General features: G+C 40.4%; 1 protein-coding gene across 1 annotated transcript in view; it reads right to left on the bottom strand.

The window, feature by feature from the left end:
• Window positions 1-1,393: 1,393 nt before the first annotated feature.
• The window catches only part of fam78ab (family with sequence similarity 78 member Ab), a 32,704-nt gene continuing 18,589 nt past the window's right edge, over window positions 1,394-15,508 (bottom strand). Inside the window, exon 2 of the mRNA XM_059994094.1 lies at window positions 1,394-4,038. Coding sequence (XP_059850077.1) covers window positions 3,513-4,038 — 526 coding nt within the window. The 3' untranslated portion in view covers window positions 1,394-3,512. The remainder of the gene's footprint in view (window positions 4,039-15,508) is intronic.

The following is a 15,508-nucleotide window of genomic DNA, read 5'->3' as shown; positions in this document are numbered from 1 at the left end:
AAGCGTGCGCCTATGACATGGTGGCATGATGTCATATGCCATTCCTATACTTTTACAGGAAACCCATTATGAATTATGTACAATAAACAATGCTTAATCAAACAGTATATTTACAATATTACTCAAATATTAAATGCACACCACTCTTTCCTACTTGGAAATAAATCCAACTCAATGCATCTCAACTCAAATATGTAACATTGCTTTCTAGTCATCTAATATATACACACAGTATACTGTACAATACAACTATTACATAGCTGTCCACAGTATAGTAAATTTTAAATTGTCCCATTTAGGCCTAAAGGTGTAATTGCTGTGGAGGATTTCTTCCTTTTGTGGGATAATGTCTTCCTTGACCAGGGAGGTCACACTGCTTGGCAGGTGAGGCTTGTGTCTGTGAACTAGTCTTAGGTTTTGGGACCTGCTCCATGGTGGTTCTGGGACTGCAGGAAGTGGTTCTGACAGTTCTGAATACCTTTCTTCTGGACATGTTGGCGTCCCCAACAGTGCTTTGAGCCAATGCTTTCATCTGGACCACACCTACTTGACCGAGATGTAGCTCCTCCAACACTTTAGCTCTCAGCTTGGGTGGTAAGGCTCTCAATCCCCACATAAGACAACCTCCATCAAGGGCAAGTTCACCCCAGCACTGGTAAAAATAGGGGAACTGGAAGTTCTGCTGCACATTCCAGCCACGTTGAGTTGCTATGAAGACCTGGACAGTGTGAGATCTTTTGTGGTTTCCCTTTGGATCATCTCCCTATGGGGAGACTTTCGATTTGTGTTAGGAAGAATACATCAAGAGCAGTGTCCTCTTTTGTTAATTTTTCATGTATTTCCTTTTCCAAGGATAAATGGGACAATCCATCAGCATTTTCATGATTCATTGTCCTCTTGAATTCGACCTTGTACTTGTACCCTCCAAGAAACAGAGCCCTTCTCTGCATTTGTGCCGCGCCGCTGCGGTTAGTGGAACACCCTTCTATAGACTGAAAATGAACACCAGTGGTTAATGGTCAGTAATGAGGGTATAAACTTTCTCTCATACAATTCTGGTTAAAATGTTGTATGTCCCAAGCAAGACTCAAGGCCTCTCTGTCAGTCTGAGTGTAATTTTTCTCTGCACCGGTAAGGGAACATGATGCAGAGTTGTTACTACTAGTATTATCATCATCATCATCATCATCCGGTGCTCACTGTTTATGAACTGGTGAATTTCATCTGTTTTCTGTCTTTTTTTAAAAAAACTATCTCGCTGTGCTTCTGAAGGGGGAGAAAACCATGCTGCGCTTCAACAGGTAGGTAGTCATCTTGGATTTGTTTTAAAGCTTGCTCATCACTACTGTTAAGTTCTGAACTCCGAAACTAATTGAAAGAAAAACACGGGAGCCCAGGAATTGCGTGTGTACTTTGTTTTACTTTTAGTGAGGCGTGCACCAATGACTTGGTGGCTTAATGACGTTTGCCATTCACATACTTTTACATATAACCCGTAATGAATTATGTAAACAATGAAGAATACTTAATCAAATAATATTTACTATGTTACTCAAATATTAAATACACAGCACTGTGTACTTTTGATTCCATTCACTAACATACCTTGGAGGTATGGTTCCCAGATCGTGTGTATTTTCAATCTGAAGGACATTTGTAGAAGTAAACCCATTTGTTACCCAGGAACAGCCTATAGTTAATCCTAACTCCTCATTTCCACACAAGGGTGTAAATGCAGAGAATAATGGGGACAACAAGTTGAGAGGACAAGTACACAATTTCACTTTTTTAATTGTATTTTTCAAGCTTTTTTTCTTTTGTAGCCTTCACAACTTCAGCAAAAAAAAACAGATCCATTTTAGATTCAGTTGTCAGGGTGCAAATGTTGCAATGTTTCACAATAATAGCAACATCATCAAGTTTACATAATTTCCAAAAACCTTACAGCCGAGTAGTTCAATAAATTAACATTGCAGGCTTGGTTGCCCTTAACACGTTCTCTTTCATGCTGATTAATAAGTTAAGGGGCACATAGTCTTAACGTACTAAATTATTATCGGCACCTCAGTCTGACATAGAGGATGCCACCATTTTCTAAACAAATACCCTGATTGTCATATGGATTACATCAAACCATTTTACAGCTATTCCCCTGTGATCTGAGAGATGGCTTTAACATGTTGATAAAGTTCAATGTGGAGACACTGTTTCACGTGATGCAGGAGGCAGAATGACGCAAAACTACAGGCAATGAACATAAAATTGTCACTAATAAATCTACTGTGGTGTTCAGGAGAAATGCAGGTTTTCCCAGAGTGATGAAAATGCAAAGCTCAGTAGCTCATGGACTGATTCAACAACAAAGATATATTTAAGGGTAAACTAGAAAAACCTATGAGACTGGAAGAAGTAGAAGGGTATAGTAAAAGTGTTGGATAAAGTCCTACAAAGGGGACTTAAACATTATCACAAACCAGTTAGATTCAAATGGGTTTCTGTGTTGTAAATTCTCTACAGTTCTGTGATAGGAGTTGTTGAAAAGGAAATACAAACACATGAACAACTGTAATAACCCTTGTGGTAAACACATCAGAAACCCATCTTACTGTATGATCACCTACCTAGTGCTGGAAGGTTTAGTCTTTCAGGTCTTCACAACAAACATTAACATAGGATTTGAAGCAGCCTATTCAAGCCTGACCCTGTTGATCCATGGTACTAGATTAATAATATGCATTGGATCTACATTGTCTATGAAATCTTTTCCATGAAAATTGAAAGAATGGTATAAAACATCTTGGTAATCTACCGAGATATTGGTGGTTCTCAGGGTCTTGGATATTGGAATATTGTGGTCTACTTCGGTTTGTTCTAAGTTGACCATTACTTGAAATCACCCCATTCTGGACAGTACCACATCCCCATTCATATTCTTGACTATCAATGAATAGACTTTAAGGTTGGTTAATTAGATCCCACTTGAAAATTCACTTTCAGGGCCTCACCACAAAATGAAACGTGTTATTTATGAAGAAACATTATTCACAGATCAAGAGCAGGCTGGTTTACAATCGCATATTGCAGTCATAATGAAACAGCATTCAGTTTGACATTTTAAGGCAAATACTTGCAATGAGATGCTTTTGCTAACTTAAGGCAGCATGGTCAGGAGATAGTTTTTTTTCTAGTACAAAAACAAAATTTTGCAAAAATTGTTCATTGTGCAATTGCATTCCAGTTTTGACCAACATTCAATAAAATTTCTTTGACTTGTGCGATGCGTCAACAGAGGACCAGAAGCCAAAGCTAAAGTCTTTAAGATGAGATGATCCCACAGTGTGATGGCCTTTAGCTCAGCAAACAAATCAGATTTCAGCACAGTGATGTTGTTCTCTACTGTTTTGGTTTAAGGTAGAGCAGTTGTTATATGATTAGTGCACAGGTTGGTTTTGAACATCCAGTGCTGTGTTGTATTTCAGGAGCATCAACACATTGCTAGTGATTTTGTTCTTTCAGTTCTTCGGAGGGATGACTACCTGCGATTCCCCAAAAGTCGGCCGCCACATCAGCACCTGAGCATCATTTGCGTTGGGTTTTTTTAACACATTTTGTGGAATTGGCTCGTTCTTGGTGAGAATCACAGGATGTTCTTGACTGATGGGCTCCATCAGAACAGCACGCCGTCCCAGGCTTTCTGTCGGATCCACAGCAATGTGAAGCTTCATTCTCCATTTGATTGTTTGCAAGATGATTATCTCACCTGTATCTTGATTGGCGGCGACCAGCCAAGTGGTGAAGCTTTGGTCTCTCTTTATACTGGATAGTTGGGGTATGTTGGACTTGCTGACAGGGATGGCCCAGGTGACGCTTGGGTAGAAGTTGTCATTCATGCTGACGGTAAAGCGCACTTCCCTTCTGGTGGGCCCCACTATTGTGTGGGTTTCGGTTGTGTTACCGTACCAAGGATAATTCACTCCATCAGAGTCACTTATTGCACTGATCTTTCCATCTCTGAGATCCGGCAGCTCCCAGCTGGACCTATGTTTTTAAGAGAAATAGTCATAAAATTCAGTCACATTCAAAACCAATTCTCAATGAACAGAAATCTAATTTCAATTCCTTTCCCGCTTTTATTATTACTATTAAAATATATTTTTAATTAAAATGGTTATTAAAAAATAATTAAACAGAATATAACAATCCTCTCTTTGGTTCAAGATGCCTAACATCCTCATCAACAACTCATCAACTCAGCTAAGTTCAAATGACACCTCTGCTAACAGGATGCTTACTAACCACAAACTGCTTAACTGTAATGCAAATGAAATTGTGTTGGCTGTTAAACTGCTGAAGGGTCAAAGAAGATCATGGAAACATTTCTTTGATATATTTGGCGACCTGCAGTTTCAATGGTTTGATAATTTTTCCGGTTGTGAGCTGTAAACGTAGATGAAGAACAGGAGCAAAGAACAAAAAATTTCAAAAATGGATAGACATTCGTTAAAGAATCTTTATTGCTTGTAATATGAGTACATCGATCACACTATAATAGAGTGTCTTGCTGAATATATCTGCAGACTAAAGCTGTTTCTGATGTCTGCCAGTGTTCTTACCAGCCTCCAGAAGGGGGATTGCTAGAGGATAGAATGAATAGAGGGGAGTGGTTGGGATGTCTAAAGTACCCATTAGTACAGCTCCACTTTTGACTTGATTTGTCTGGAGAAGAACGATGGCAATGATATTTATACTTCTAAAGTATTTAATTGGCGATAAGGAGTTTTTAAACAATCTGAGCCCATGAAAAGTTCTGTAAAATGCATCTGGATCGATAGTTGGAAACAAGAGAAACACCAACAATACGAGTAGGAGAAGTGCAGTCATTTATGTGGCCACACCTTTAGCTGTTTAAGCCCAAAGTTATTCAATTTCTTCTCAATCACAGTAGCACTAATATCTCCTCGAAGATCAAACTATTGAACTGTTAAATAAATTATTCTGAGCAAGCATGCATTTTAGTTAATTTTTCCAAACTCTAACAATCTAAATACGTTTGAGATGCTCTACAAATGAAGTGTTGCAATGTGTGGTTGAGGATGAGAATGGGATCAGTGCTTGAGCTCTGTAAGGGTACAGGAGGAACCATTGAAATTTGAGTGGTGAGTCCAATGGGCTAGTACCCTGCTGAGCTACGGCTATATAACTGTGCAAAAGTGTTAGGCACATATACTGTATAGCTCGGGTGACTAAACTACTCTTGCACAGTACTGTATTTGTCGACGTGGAGCGGAGACCACATTTGTAAATCTTGCTGGAGCAAAGGATGTTGGGAATGGTGAGGGAGGAGCACCATGGGAGGGGTATGGGTTAGGTGGCAGAGAAGGACTGCCAGTGGTGGAGGGTGGTGCAGATGCAAACACTTCTCACCCTGAGACACCCAGCAAGGTCTTTGATTCCAAACAACAAGTTTATTGATCGTTATAGAATATCTCTCTGGTGCTTCCCACTCCCTTCCCTCACTCTTCCCCCATTCCCAACTATGATTCCCTTCTCCCTGCTCCCTTCCCGCTCCCAGTCACAATAGAGACCCATATCAGAACCAGGTTTATCATCATTGACATATGTCATGAAATCTTTTTTATTGTGGCAGCAGTACAGTGCAATACATAAAATGACTACAGTAATGTGCGAAAGGTCTAGCTATATATGTGCACTTAAGCCTTCAGCACCTCAGCTATTTTGCACAGTACAGATGGATGACAATACTTAAGGTGGGAAAAGAATGGCCAAGGAGAATGAAAAGTGACAGAAAATCCTGGGACTTCCTCGCATCAGATGTTACCAGTGACCTGATCAAATTAATCCCCAGTGCACGAAAAGGCACCAGAAAAGGTGCAAATGAAGGTATGGAATGATGCCTACAATCAGAGGTGGAAACTAAAAGGAGAGATTGAACAGGCTGCAACTCTTCTCCAAGGAAAGTAAAAACAAAATGATGTGACAGAGGGCTTAGAAAATTAGGAAAGCTTTTGCAAGTTGTTGTTTCACATGTGGGGGAGACAAAGTACTTGTAAAGTTATGGACAACTTGTTGCCCCGTGGTGCCTCGTCAACTCAGTGGCTATTAGGAATAGGCAAAAAATTCCATCAAAAATTGTACCCTGTGAATAAAGCAAGAAATGTAGATGTTAGTCAATAGTATAATGAGAAGCTTGATGAATTTGCATGGGAAAAGGGAAGAAAATTTGTGCTGATAGGACATAAAGAAGCAGAGAGAGCAAGAAGTGCTTGTGAGTAGCGTAAATTAGCTGGTCAGAATGGCATGATCCTGAGTTTTACAGTTTACATAATTCTACTTCTGCGTTGAGAATTGGGTGGTAACTGAATGACAAAGAACTCAGTGTGTCAGAGGATGTCACTAAGAATCTGTCACAGTCAAAGACAGGTCTCTATTTTCATAAGCCTGTCAGAAAATTGTGGCTACAAGTCTTAATCCAGGGATTTAACCACAAAAATCTAGGCTGACAAGCTATTCAGCACTAAGGTAAATAAATATGTGAAATGAGAAGTTAATTTGAGGCCTCTCTGGTAATAAAAGGGACCCCGTAGCATCGTTTTGAAAAAGATCATGGACTTATGACCAATAACTTGGCCAATTTCATCTCTCAATCTGCATATTCACATATGATCTAGTCATTGATATACTTGTGTTCAGGAAAATGAGCCCGGCCAGGTAGAGCAAGAATAATTTAGGAAATAACGATCATAAGACTTAAGCTTTACAGATCTTATACAAAAGATAGAGCAGAGAAAAGAGCAAACAGAGACTATTAATTTGTACAAGTGGGAACCAGGCTGAATACAGTAAGTTCGGGTGTGGCAGGGAAAGGGGAAATAATTAAGTTGAAGGCTGGCAACAAACATTAAAGGAAACCCAAAAAATACCTTCTGGGCAGATAAACAGAAAAAAGGTTGGAAGAGGAGAGGTGGGGCTGATCAGAACTAAACGGGAAAGTTTATTCAGGGAGACTCGGGGTTTGGCTGAGTGCTTTCTATCAAAGCTCAAAGTACATGTATTATCAATGCATGTATACATTTTACAATCTTGAGATTCATTTCCTAACAGGCAGCCACAAAACACAGAAACCCAAAAGAACCCATTAAAAAATAGAAGACAAATGTGCAGAAGAGAAAAAAAAGCAGATCATGCAAACAATAAACACAAGCAAGCAGCATTCTGAACTGAAATTCGCGATCCGTCCATGGTTCAGCGCAGAGTGGAGCAGCGAGCTGAACTGGCCCATCCCTCACCTCAGGGACCTTTTCAGGACTCATCAAGGAAAATGCTGCTGTTAAAGTCTCAGAAAGGGCAAGTGCAGTTTCTGAAAGGGGTAAAAAGGAAGTGCAAGAGGGGTTATCTATACAAAGAGGATAAATCACCCGGATCCAGAGGGCGGTGTTCTTGGTTGTTGAGGGTTGGGGATTGCACAGATCCTGGCTATTGTCTTCCTAACACCTATAGATTCATCAATGGTGTTTGAGGATTAGAAAACTACAAATGTAACAACCTCAGGCAAAGAACCTGCAGAAACAAACCCAGCAACCACAAACCCGTATGCTTGGTAAAGTTCCAGGTGGGGGGGGGGGGGTTGGTATTAGCAGTCATTTGGTTAAGCATGGATTTGTTAAAAGCAAATTGTGACTAATGAACTTCATGAAGATTTTTGATTAAGTTACAGAGGGTTGATAAGAGGACTAGAGTTTATATAATATGGCTGATCTTCCGGAAAGTATTTGATGGAATAATACACTCATCATGCATCAGATTTCCAAATGGACATTGACCCCATGAATACTACCTCATTTTGAAAAAGGATCTGGTGCTTTCCCAGCATATATGACGAATAAACTCTTGTCGGGCTTCCAACTGGGTATGGGTATTGATTTTAACCAATATTTCGATGACAAACTCTGATGAAGATGACAGTTGTCATTGAAACGTCAGTTAAAATCAATACCCATACCCAGCTGGAAGCATGAGAAGTTTATTTGACTACCTCACTTTTAGTTATTATTTCTTATTTTGCACTGCCATTTTTAATTTAACTATTTAATATACATATATACATACTGTAATTCATTTTTTAATGTTTTTATATACTGCTGCTGCTAAGTTAACAGGTTTCATGACATATGCCAGTGATAGTAAACCTGATTCTGATTCTGACATTGGATTGAAGGCCGTTGAATAAGAGACATATAGTGTAGTCACCTGGATAGAAAGTAGTCTAAATAATGGAAAAGAGGGTAATAGTGACAGGTTGTTTAGACTGAATAGAAATGAAGAATAAAGTTTCCAATGTCTCATACTGGGACCACTGTTTTTAGAGAGAGAGAGAGAGAGAGAGAGAGACACACACACACACACACACACACACACACACATTTTGAACTTGGGCCTACAGTTTCCAAATTTGCAGGTGACACTTGGAGGTGCAATGGAACTGTGAGGAATGTAATAATAGACGTCAATATGTTGACAGATTGGTGGAAGTGACAGATGAATATTAATGGTGAGAAATGTTACCTGGGAGGAATGTTAAGAAATAATATAAATAAGAGGACACTTTCTATTAGCAGTTTTAAAAAAATGTATGAAGGGAATTACCATTTATAATTTTCTTTGTTTTAAAAGCACTGGGAAATTATCGATAGACCACGAAACAGGTGAGTGACATTCAGTCTGTTGTGCTCATGCTGGCTCTTTGTAGTACAAACTAATTTGCTACATTGCCCCCACCCTCTGGCCATAGCTGCAGTGTTTCCTGTTTTACAACACTGACTACACTTGGAAAGTATTTCATTAGTTTGAAACAGAACAGGACATTCTAAATTGGAAATCAACAAATAAGAATGTTAAGTTCTTTCTCTGTGCCTTCATAGTACTTGGCTTCTTGGCTTTAAAATATCCCACTATGTTAAGTAAATGTTATTGTCATAAATTTATGGAACCTGATAATTACAGTATTGTAGAGTAACTGAAGATGTATATCTTAAGATGGTATTTTCTTTTTTCTCCAGTGAAAATTTTAAAAACCATCTTTTTCGGAAACTGAATTACTAAAACTCATGGGCTTGGCAAAACTACAAAGAAAGACTGACTTCTAATGTGTTTTCTTTCTGATGTGAAGAGACACTGCAGCTCTTTGCTGCCCTGTTAATTTTAGAGGCCAGGTTTTTACTCATAGTTTTGGCCCAGAAATAGAAAAGTAAACTCCTTAAAGCACAACCCACAACTTTAATTGGAGCCTTTGTGCAGGCTGGTTACCTCATACCGCTTTATATTAACAAACAGCAGACAAAGAAAGGATTGCATTGCTGCAACATCTTTCACAGCATAAAGGCATCTCAAATCCAACACCCATTTTGTGCACTGCAGCCTCCCACAAGCAACAAAGCAATTCATTGATATTTGTCCATTTGTAGATGTTCGTCTCTCCTGTTAGCACTTCTGTGGGGCAAATACTACCTCCCACTTAGAGTATCTTTTCAAATGTTTCATGGATTTGCTATACTCAGGTGTGGTCTACCTATTTTACTGAAAAGTTGAGAATGGAATTCAGCATATTGCATTTGTCAGCGAACATATCCCTCCCTCTTAATCTAATGACAGAAGGAAGGCTATTCACAATGCAGCTGAAGACTGATGGACCTAGGACACAGCTTGGAAAACCTCCAGCAGGGTGTCCTGAGCTGGGATGGATGACCTCCAAAATCTATCTTCCTTTGTGCAAATGTGTTTTCTCCCAGATGACCGTTGATTTCAGTTTTACCGGGGCTCCTCGATGCCACACTCAGTCAAATGCTAGCTGGACACCTCACCTCAATTTCGGAGTTCAGATCTTGGCCCGAAGGAATTGGTCGTTGGCGAACAAATTATTAATGAGTATGTTCCAAGTAATTGAAATGTTGTTATATTCCATCACTTCAGTGACTGAGGAATCAGAATTAGTCAGATTGGTATGTCAGGCTTTTTTGTGAAGGGGATGAATTTAGGCAGCCTTCGGCATGGCTGAGCGTCTGTGAACATTTTGGCTAAAATCAAGTCTAGTTCTGGAGCATGTTTCTGTCTGGTCCCATGCCCTTTGCCACATCCAGTGCTTTATATTGAGTAAAGTGCACTGAAATAGCAACAGATTGTCTTCCCTGAAGGTGGGGATTTCAGCAGGAAGCTGAGGTGGATCACCTGCTCCCTTCTTCCTACCACCAAGATGTGGTTGAACATGATTGCCTTTTGCACTCACTTGTTGGGACTGGGAACAAGGATGGGAAGGCACTTGGAGCCAGCACCTTCTTTTGGCTGTTTAATCGTCTACAGCTAATGTGATACACCTCTGCAGCTTTGATCTGGCCTACTCTTTCTGCCTCAGCTGTCATGCCAAACAGCATAATAGAGGATTTCAGTGGGAAGAAGACTTTGTTTTCATAAGCCTGTGAAGTGGTCAATACACGGGACCTTTACAGGCCTGACAAACTGTTGTTCCATTTGAGCAAGACACTTGATGCCAGATGTTTGAAACAGATGTGAATTATGTTCATTGTGGCTGCATTCTTTATTCAACTCAGTAGAGTGGTGATTTGAACACACTACCGTACAAACTCACAGCCAAGCATGCTAACCCACTGAGCTATGACTCACGCATAAAGCTTTGGAGGAAGTCCAGATTGCTGAATTAAAAGTGTCCTGAATTTAACCCGCAGGTTAAATGATAAAATGGCAATCAGCTCAACAACTCTGGGGCAATAAAGCATCAAAGTACAGGGATTTTAGAAAGTTTGGGAATGGAAATTGCATCTTTCTTCAGATTAAAATAAAATTAGAAGGGTAAAGGGTAATTCTATCTCCTTTACCATAGCATTGGAGAGGGATAGGAATAGACAAATTAAGGAAACGTTTAATTGGAGTAAGGAGAACTATGTGGCTGTCAGGCAGGAATATGGAAGCATAAACTGGAAACAGATGTTCTCAGGGAAACATACCGAAGAAATGTGGCAAATATTCAGGGGATATTTGTGTGGAGTTCTGCATAGGTACATTCCAATGAGACATGGAAAGGATGGTAAGGTACAGGAACCATGGTGTACAAAGGCTGTTATAAATCTAATCAAGGAGAAAAGAAGAGCTTCCGAAAGGTTCAAAAAACTAGGTAATGATAGGAATCTAGAAGATTATAAGGCTAGCAGGAAGGAGCTTAAGAATGAAATTAGGAGAGCCAGAAGGGGCCATGAGAAGGCCTCGGCAGACAGGATGAAAGAAAACCCCAAGGCTTTCTACAAATATGTGAAGAACAAAAGGATAAGACATGAGAGAATAGGACCAATCAAGTGTGACAGTGGAAAAGTGTGTATGGAACCAGAGGAAATAGCGGAGGTACTTGATGAATACTTTGCTTCAGTATTAACTACAGAAAAGGATCTTGGCAATTGTAGAAGTGACTTTGATGCTTTAATGGACTGAAAAGCTTGAGAAAGTAGATATTAAGAAAGAGGATGTGCTGGAGCTTTTGGAAAGCAACAAGTTGGATAAATCACTGGGACCGGACAGGATTTACCCCAGGCTACTGTGGGAAGTGAGGGAGGAGATTACTGAGCCTCTGGCAATGATCTTTGTATCATCAATGAGGACAAAAGAGGTTCTGGAGGATTAGAGGGTTGTGAATGTTGTTCCTTTATTCAAGAAAGGGAATAGGGATATCCCAGGAAATTATAGACCAGTGAGTCTTACTTCAGTGGTTGGCAAGTTGATGGAGAAGATCCTGAGAGGCAGGATTTATGAACATTTGGAGAGGCATAATATGATTAGGAATAGTCAACATGGCTTTGTCAAAGGCAGGTCATTCCTTATGAGACTGATTGAATTTTTTTGAGGATGTGACTAAGCACATTGAGAGCCGTAGATGTTGTGTATATGGATTTCAGCAAGGCATTTGATAAGGTACCCCATGCAAGGCTTATTGAGAAAGTAAGGAGGCATGGGATCCAAGGGGACATTGCTTTGTGGATCCAGAACTGGCTTGCCCACAGAAGACAAAGAGTGGTTGTAGACGGGTCATATTCTGCATGGAGGTCGGTGACCAGTGGTGTGCCTCAGGGATCTGTTTTGGGAGCCCTGCTCTTTGTAATTTTTATAAATGACATGGATGAGGAAGTGGAGGGATGGGTTAGTAAATTTGCTGATGGCACAAAGGTTGGGTGTGTTGTGGATAGTGTGGAAGGCTGTTAGAGGTTATAACAGGACAGTGATAGGATGCAAAATGGATTGAGAAGTGGCTGATGGAGTTCAGAAGCCATACGGTGCACTGGCCTTCATCAATCATGGAACTGAATTTAGGAGCCGAGAAGTAATGTTGCAGCTATACAGGACCCTGGTCAGACCCCACTTGGAGTACTGTGCTCAATTCTGGTTGCCTCACTATAGGAAGGACGTGGAAACTATTGAAAGGGTGCAGAGGAGATTTACAAGGATGTTGCCTGGATTGGGGAGCATGCCTTATGAGAATAGGTTGAGTGCACTCAGCTTTTTCTCCTTGGAGCGACGGAGGATGAGAGGTGATTTAATAGAGGTGTACAAGATAATGAAAGTCATTGATCATGTAGATAGTCAGAGGCTTTTCCCCAGGGCTGAAAAGGCTAGCCGAGAGGGCATAGTTTTAAGGTGATTGGAAGTAGGTACAGAAGGGATATCAGGGGTAAGTTTTTTACGCAGAGAGTGGTGAGAGCATGGAATGGGCTGCCAGCAGCAGTGGTGGAGGCAGAAACGATAGATCTTTTAAGAGACTCCTGGATGGCTACATAGAGGGCTATGGGTAAAGCCTAGGTAGTTCTAAGGTAGAGACTTGTTCAGCACAACTTTGTGGGCCAAAGGGCCTGGATTGTGCTGTATATGGTTCTGTGTTTCTTTCTGTGTAAATTGTTCACAGAAGCTAAGGATAACCTTTCTTAAAAAATTAAATAATAATGAAGGCAGGTGACAAAATATCAAGCAGCTATAATCAGCAAACAAGTTTGCTGCAATATTTCCTAATAGAACATGGGATGAAATGGTTAAAATTGTTTGGGCTATTAAGCACACTTTTTGTGTAATGCTAATGCAGTCGTGTACTCTTTCTCCATTCTTCCCACAAGCAAGACCTGGACCAGAGCTCTATATGAATCACGCCAATACACTTCCTTTCTCTTTTAGTCCTTGCTTAAAGCTTGCTTGAATTCTGTAATGTTCAGGTGTGGATTCTTCTTCAAGAAGAATTTGACTAAATTGATCTCTCTGCTCATCTTAAGTGTAATGGAATTTCTCAGTGTACTGTCATTAATTGTGCAAACTGTACTGAAGAGACAACATTCAAACTCAGCACACATGATTTGAGAGTTGCTATGAAATGTGACACCCGTTAAGTTGATTGATCTGCTCCCTAAATCTTCTCTAATCAAAGAGACTACAAATAGAAAATAGATCCTGTAGGGAACTGGGAGAATTATTTTTCACAACACAAAGCAGTTGAGGCCAATTGCAGGGGTATTCAAAGTGAAGCCTAATAATGCCAGTTGGAGGGAATGCATAGAAAAGTACAGCACAGGAACAGGCCAGGCCTACAAGCCACAATAATTAATAATCAAATGCCCAATTGAACTAATCACTTCTGCCTACACAATATCCATATCCTTCTATTTGGTATGCATTCATGTGCACCTAGAATGCCCCTATTGTATTTGCTGTGTAGTCCAGGCATCCACCACTTTCTGTAAAACAAACTTGCCCTGCCCATCTCCTTTGAACTTCCCCTTCTCATCTTAAAAGCACGCCCTAGGGAAAAGGTAGTGGTTGTCTACTCTCTATGCTTCTGATAACCTCTATCAGATCTTCTCTCAGCTTCTGCCACTCCAGAGAAAGCAACCCTCTAATCCAGGCAGCATCCCAGGAAACTTCTGCAACCTGCACCCTCTACAAAACCTCAACATCCTTTTTATAATGGAGCAAGTGGAACTGAATGTAATAACCCAGATATGGCCTAACTAGAGTTTTATAAAGTTGCAACATAGCTTTCTGATTCTTGAACGCAATTCTTCGACTACTAAAGGCAAGCTTGCCTTTTTCTTTAACCATTTCATCAACCTGCGTTACCACGTTGAGGGAACTATGGACTTGGACCTCAAGAGCCTCCTTCTCATCAGCTCTTTTAAAGGTCTTGCCATTTCTTTACATTTGATCTTCCAAGATGCAAAACTTCACATGCCATTTCTCCACCAATTTCTGCATCTGATCTATATCCTACTGTATCCTTTGCTCGCTCTGTGCTACCCTCAACACCAATCTTTGTATCCATCTGTAAACTTAGTAACCCACCCATCTGCATTTTCATCCAGATCATCGATATTTATAACAACAAAGATCCCAGATTAGTCACAGACTTCCAGCCAGACTGAGGTCCATCAACCACTACCCTCATTTCTATAGACAAGACAATTCTGAATTCTTAATCTTCTGGATGAGCCACCCATGAGGGACCATTTCACTAAAATCCATGTAAACAACATCCACAGCACTATCTTCATCAGATTCCTTCATAACCTCCTCAAAAAACACAAGTTAGTGAGACATGACTTGCCTCACATGAAGTCAAGTTGATTGTCCTGGCCATAGTTTTCCAATTGTTCATGAGTTCCATTCCTAAGAATCCTCTCCAGTAACTTCCCTGCCAATGACGTGAGATTCACTGGTCTATAGTTTCCAGGATTACCTTGTTTCTCTCTTTGAATAATGCAATAACATTAGCTACTCACCAGTCCTCTGTCTGTGGCTAAAGAGGACACTGAGGATAAAGAGGATACTGGTCAAGGCCCCAGCAATGCCTCTCTGAAGTGGTTAACATAAAACTATTACAGAGCCAACAACCCCGGATTTAATTTCGCTGCTGTCAGTAAGGAGTTTGTATGTTCTCTCCATGACTATGTGAGGTTTCCTCTGGATGCTCTGGTGTCCTCCCATTTTCCAAGGATGTTTGGGTTACTAGGTCCACGGACAGCATGGGCTTGTATGGCCAGATGTGCCTGTTGCTGAGCTGTAACCTAAGTAAGTTAGTAAATAAATAAATAAAGTTTACCCTGTGGGCAATAAGTCTTTTGCACATGGTAGTTCAAAGATATAACATAGGATATAGAAACTTACAGTGCATCACAGGCCCTTCGGCTCACAACATTGTGCTGACCACGTAACCTACTCAAGAGACTGCCTAAAATTTCCCTAATGCATAGCTATCTATTTTTCTAAGATCCATGTACCTATCTAACAGGCTCTTAAAAGACCCTATTGTATCCACTTCCATCACTACCACCGAAAGTGCATTCCATGCACCCACCACTCTCTGTGTGAAAAACGTATCCCTGACTTCTCCTCTGTCCCCATTTCCAAATACCTTAAACTATGCCCCCTTATGTTAGCCACTTCAGCCCTGGGA

The sequence above is a fragment of the Hypanus sabinus genome, chromosome 18, assembly GCF_030144855.1.
Source record: "Hypanus sabinus isolate sHypSab1 chromosome 18, sHypSab1.hap1, whole genome shotgun sequence".
NCBI lineage: Eukaryota > Metazoa > Chordata > Chondrichthyes > Myliobatiformes > Dasyatidae > Hypanus > Hypanus sabinus.
This window is presented reverse-complemented; position numbering and strand designations above follow the sequence as displayed.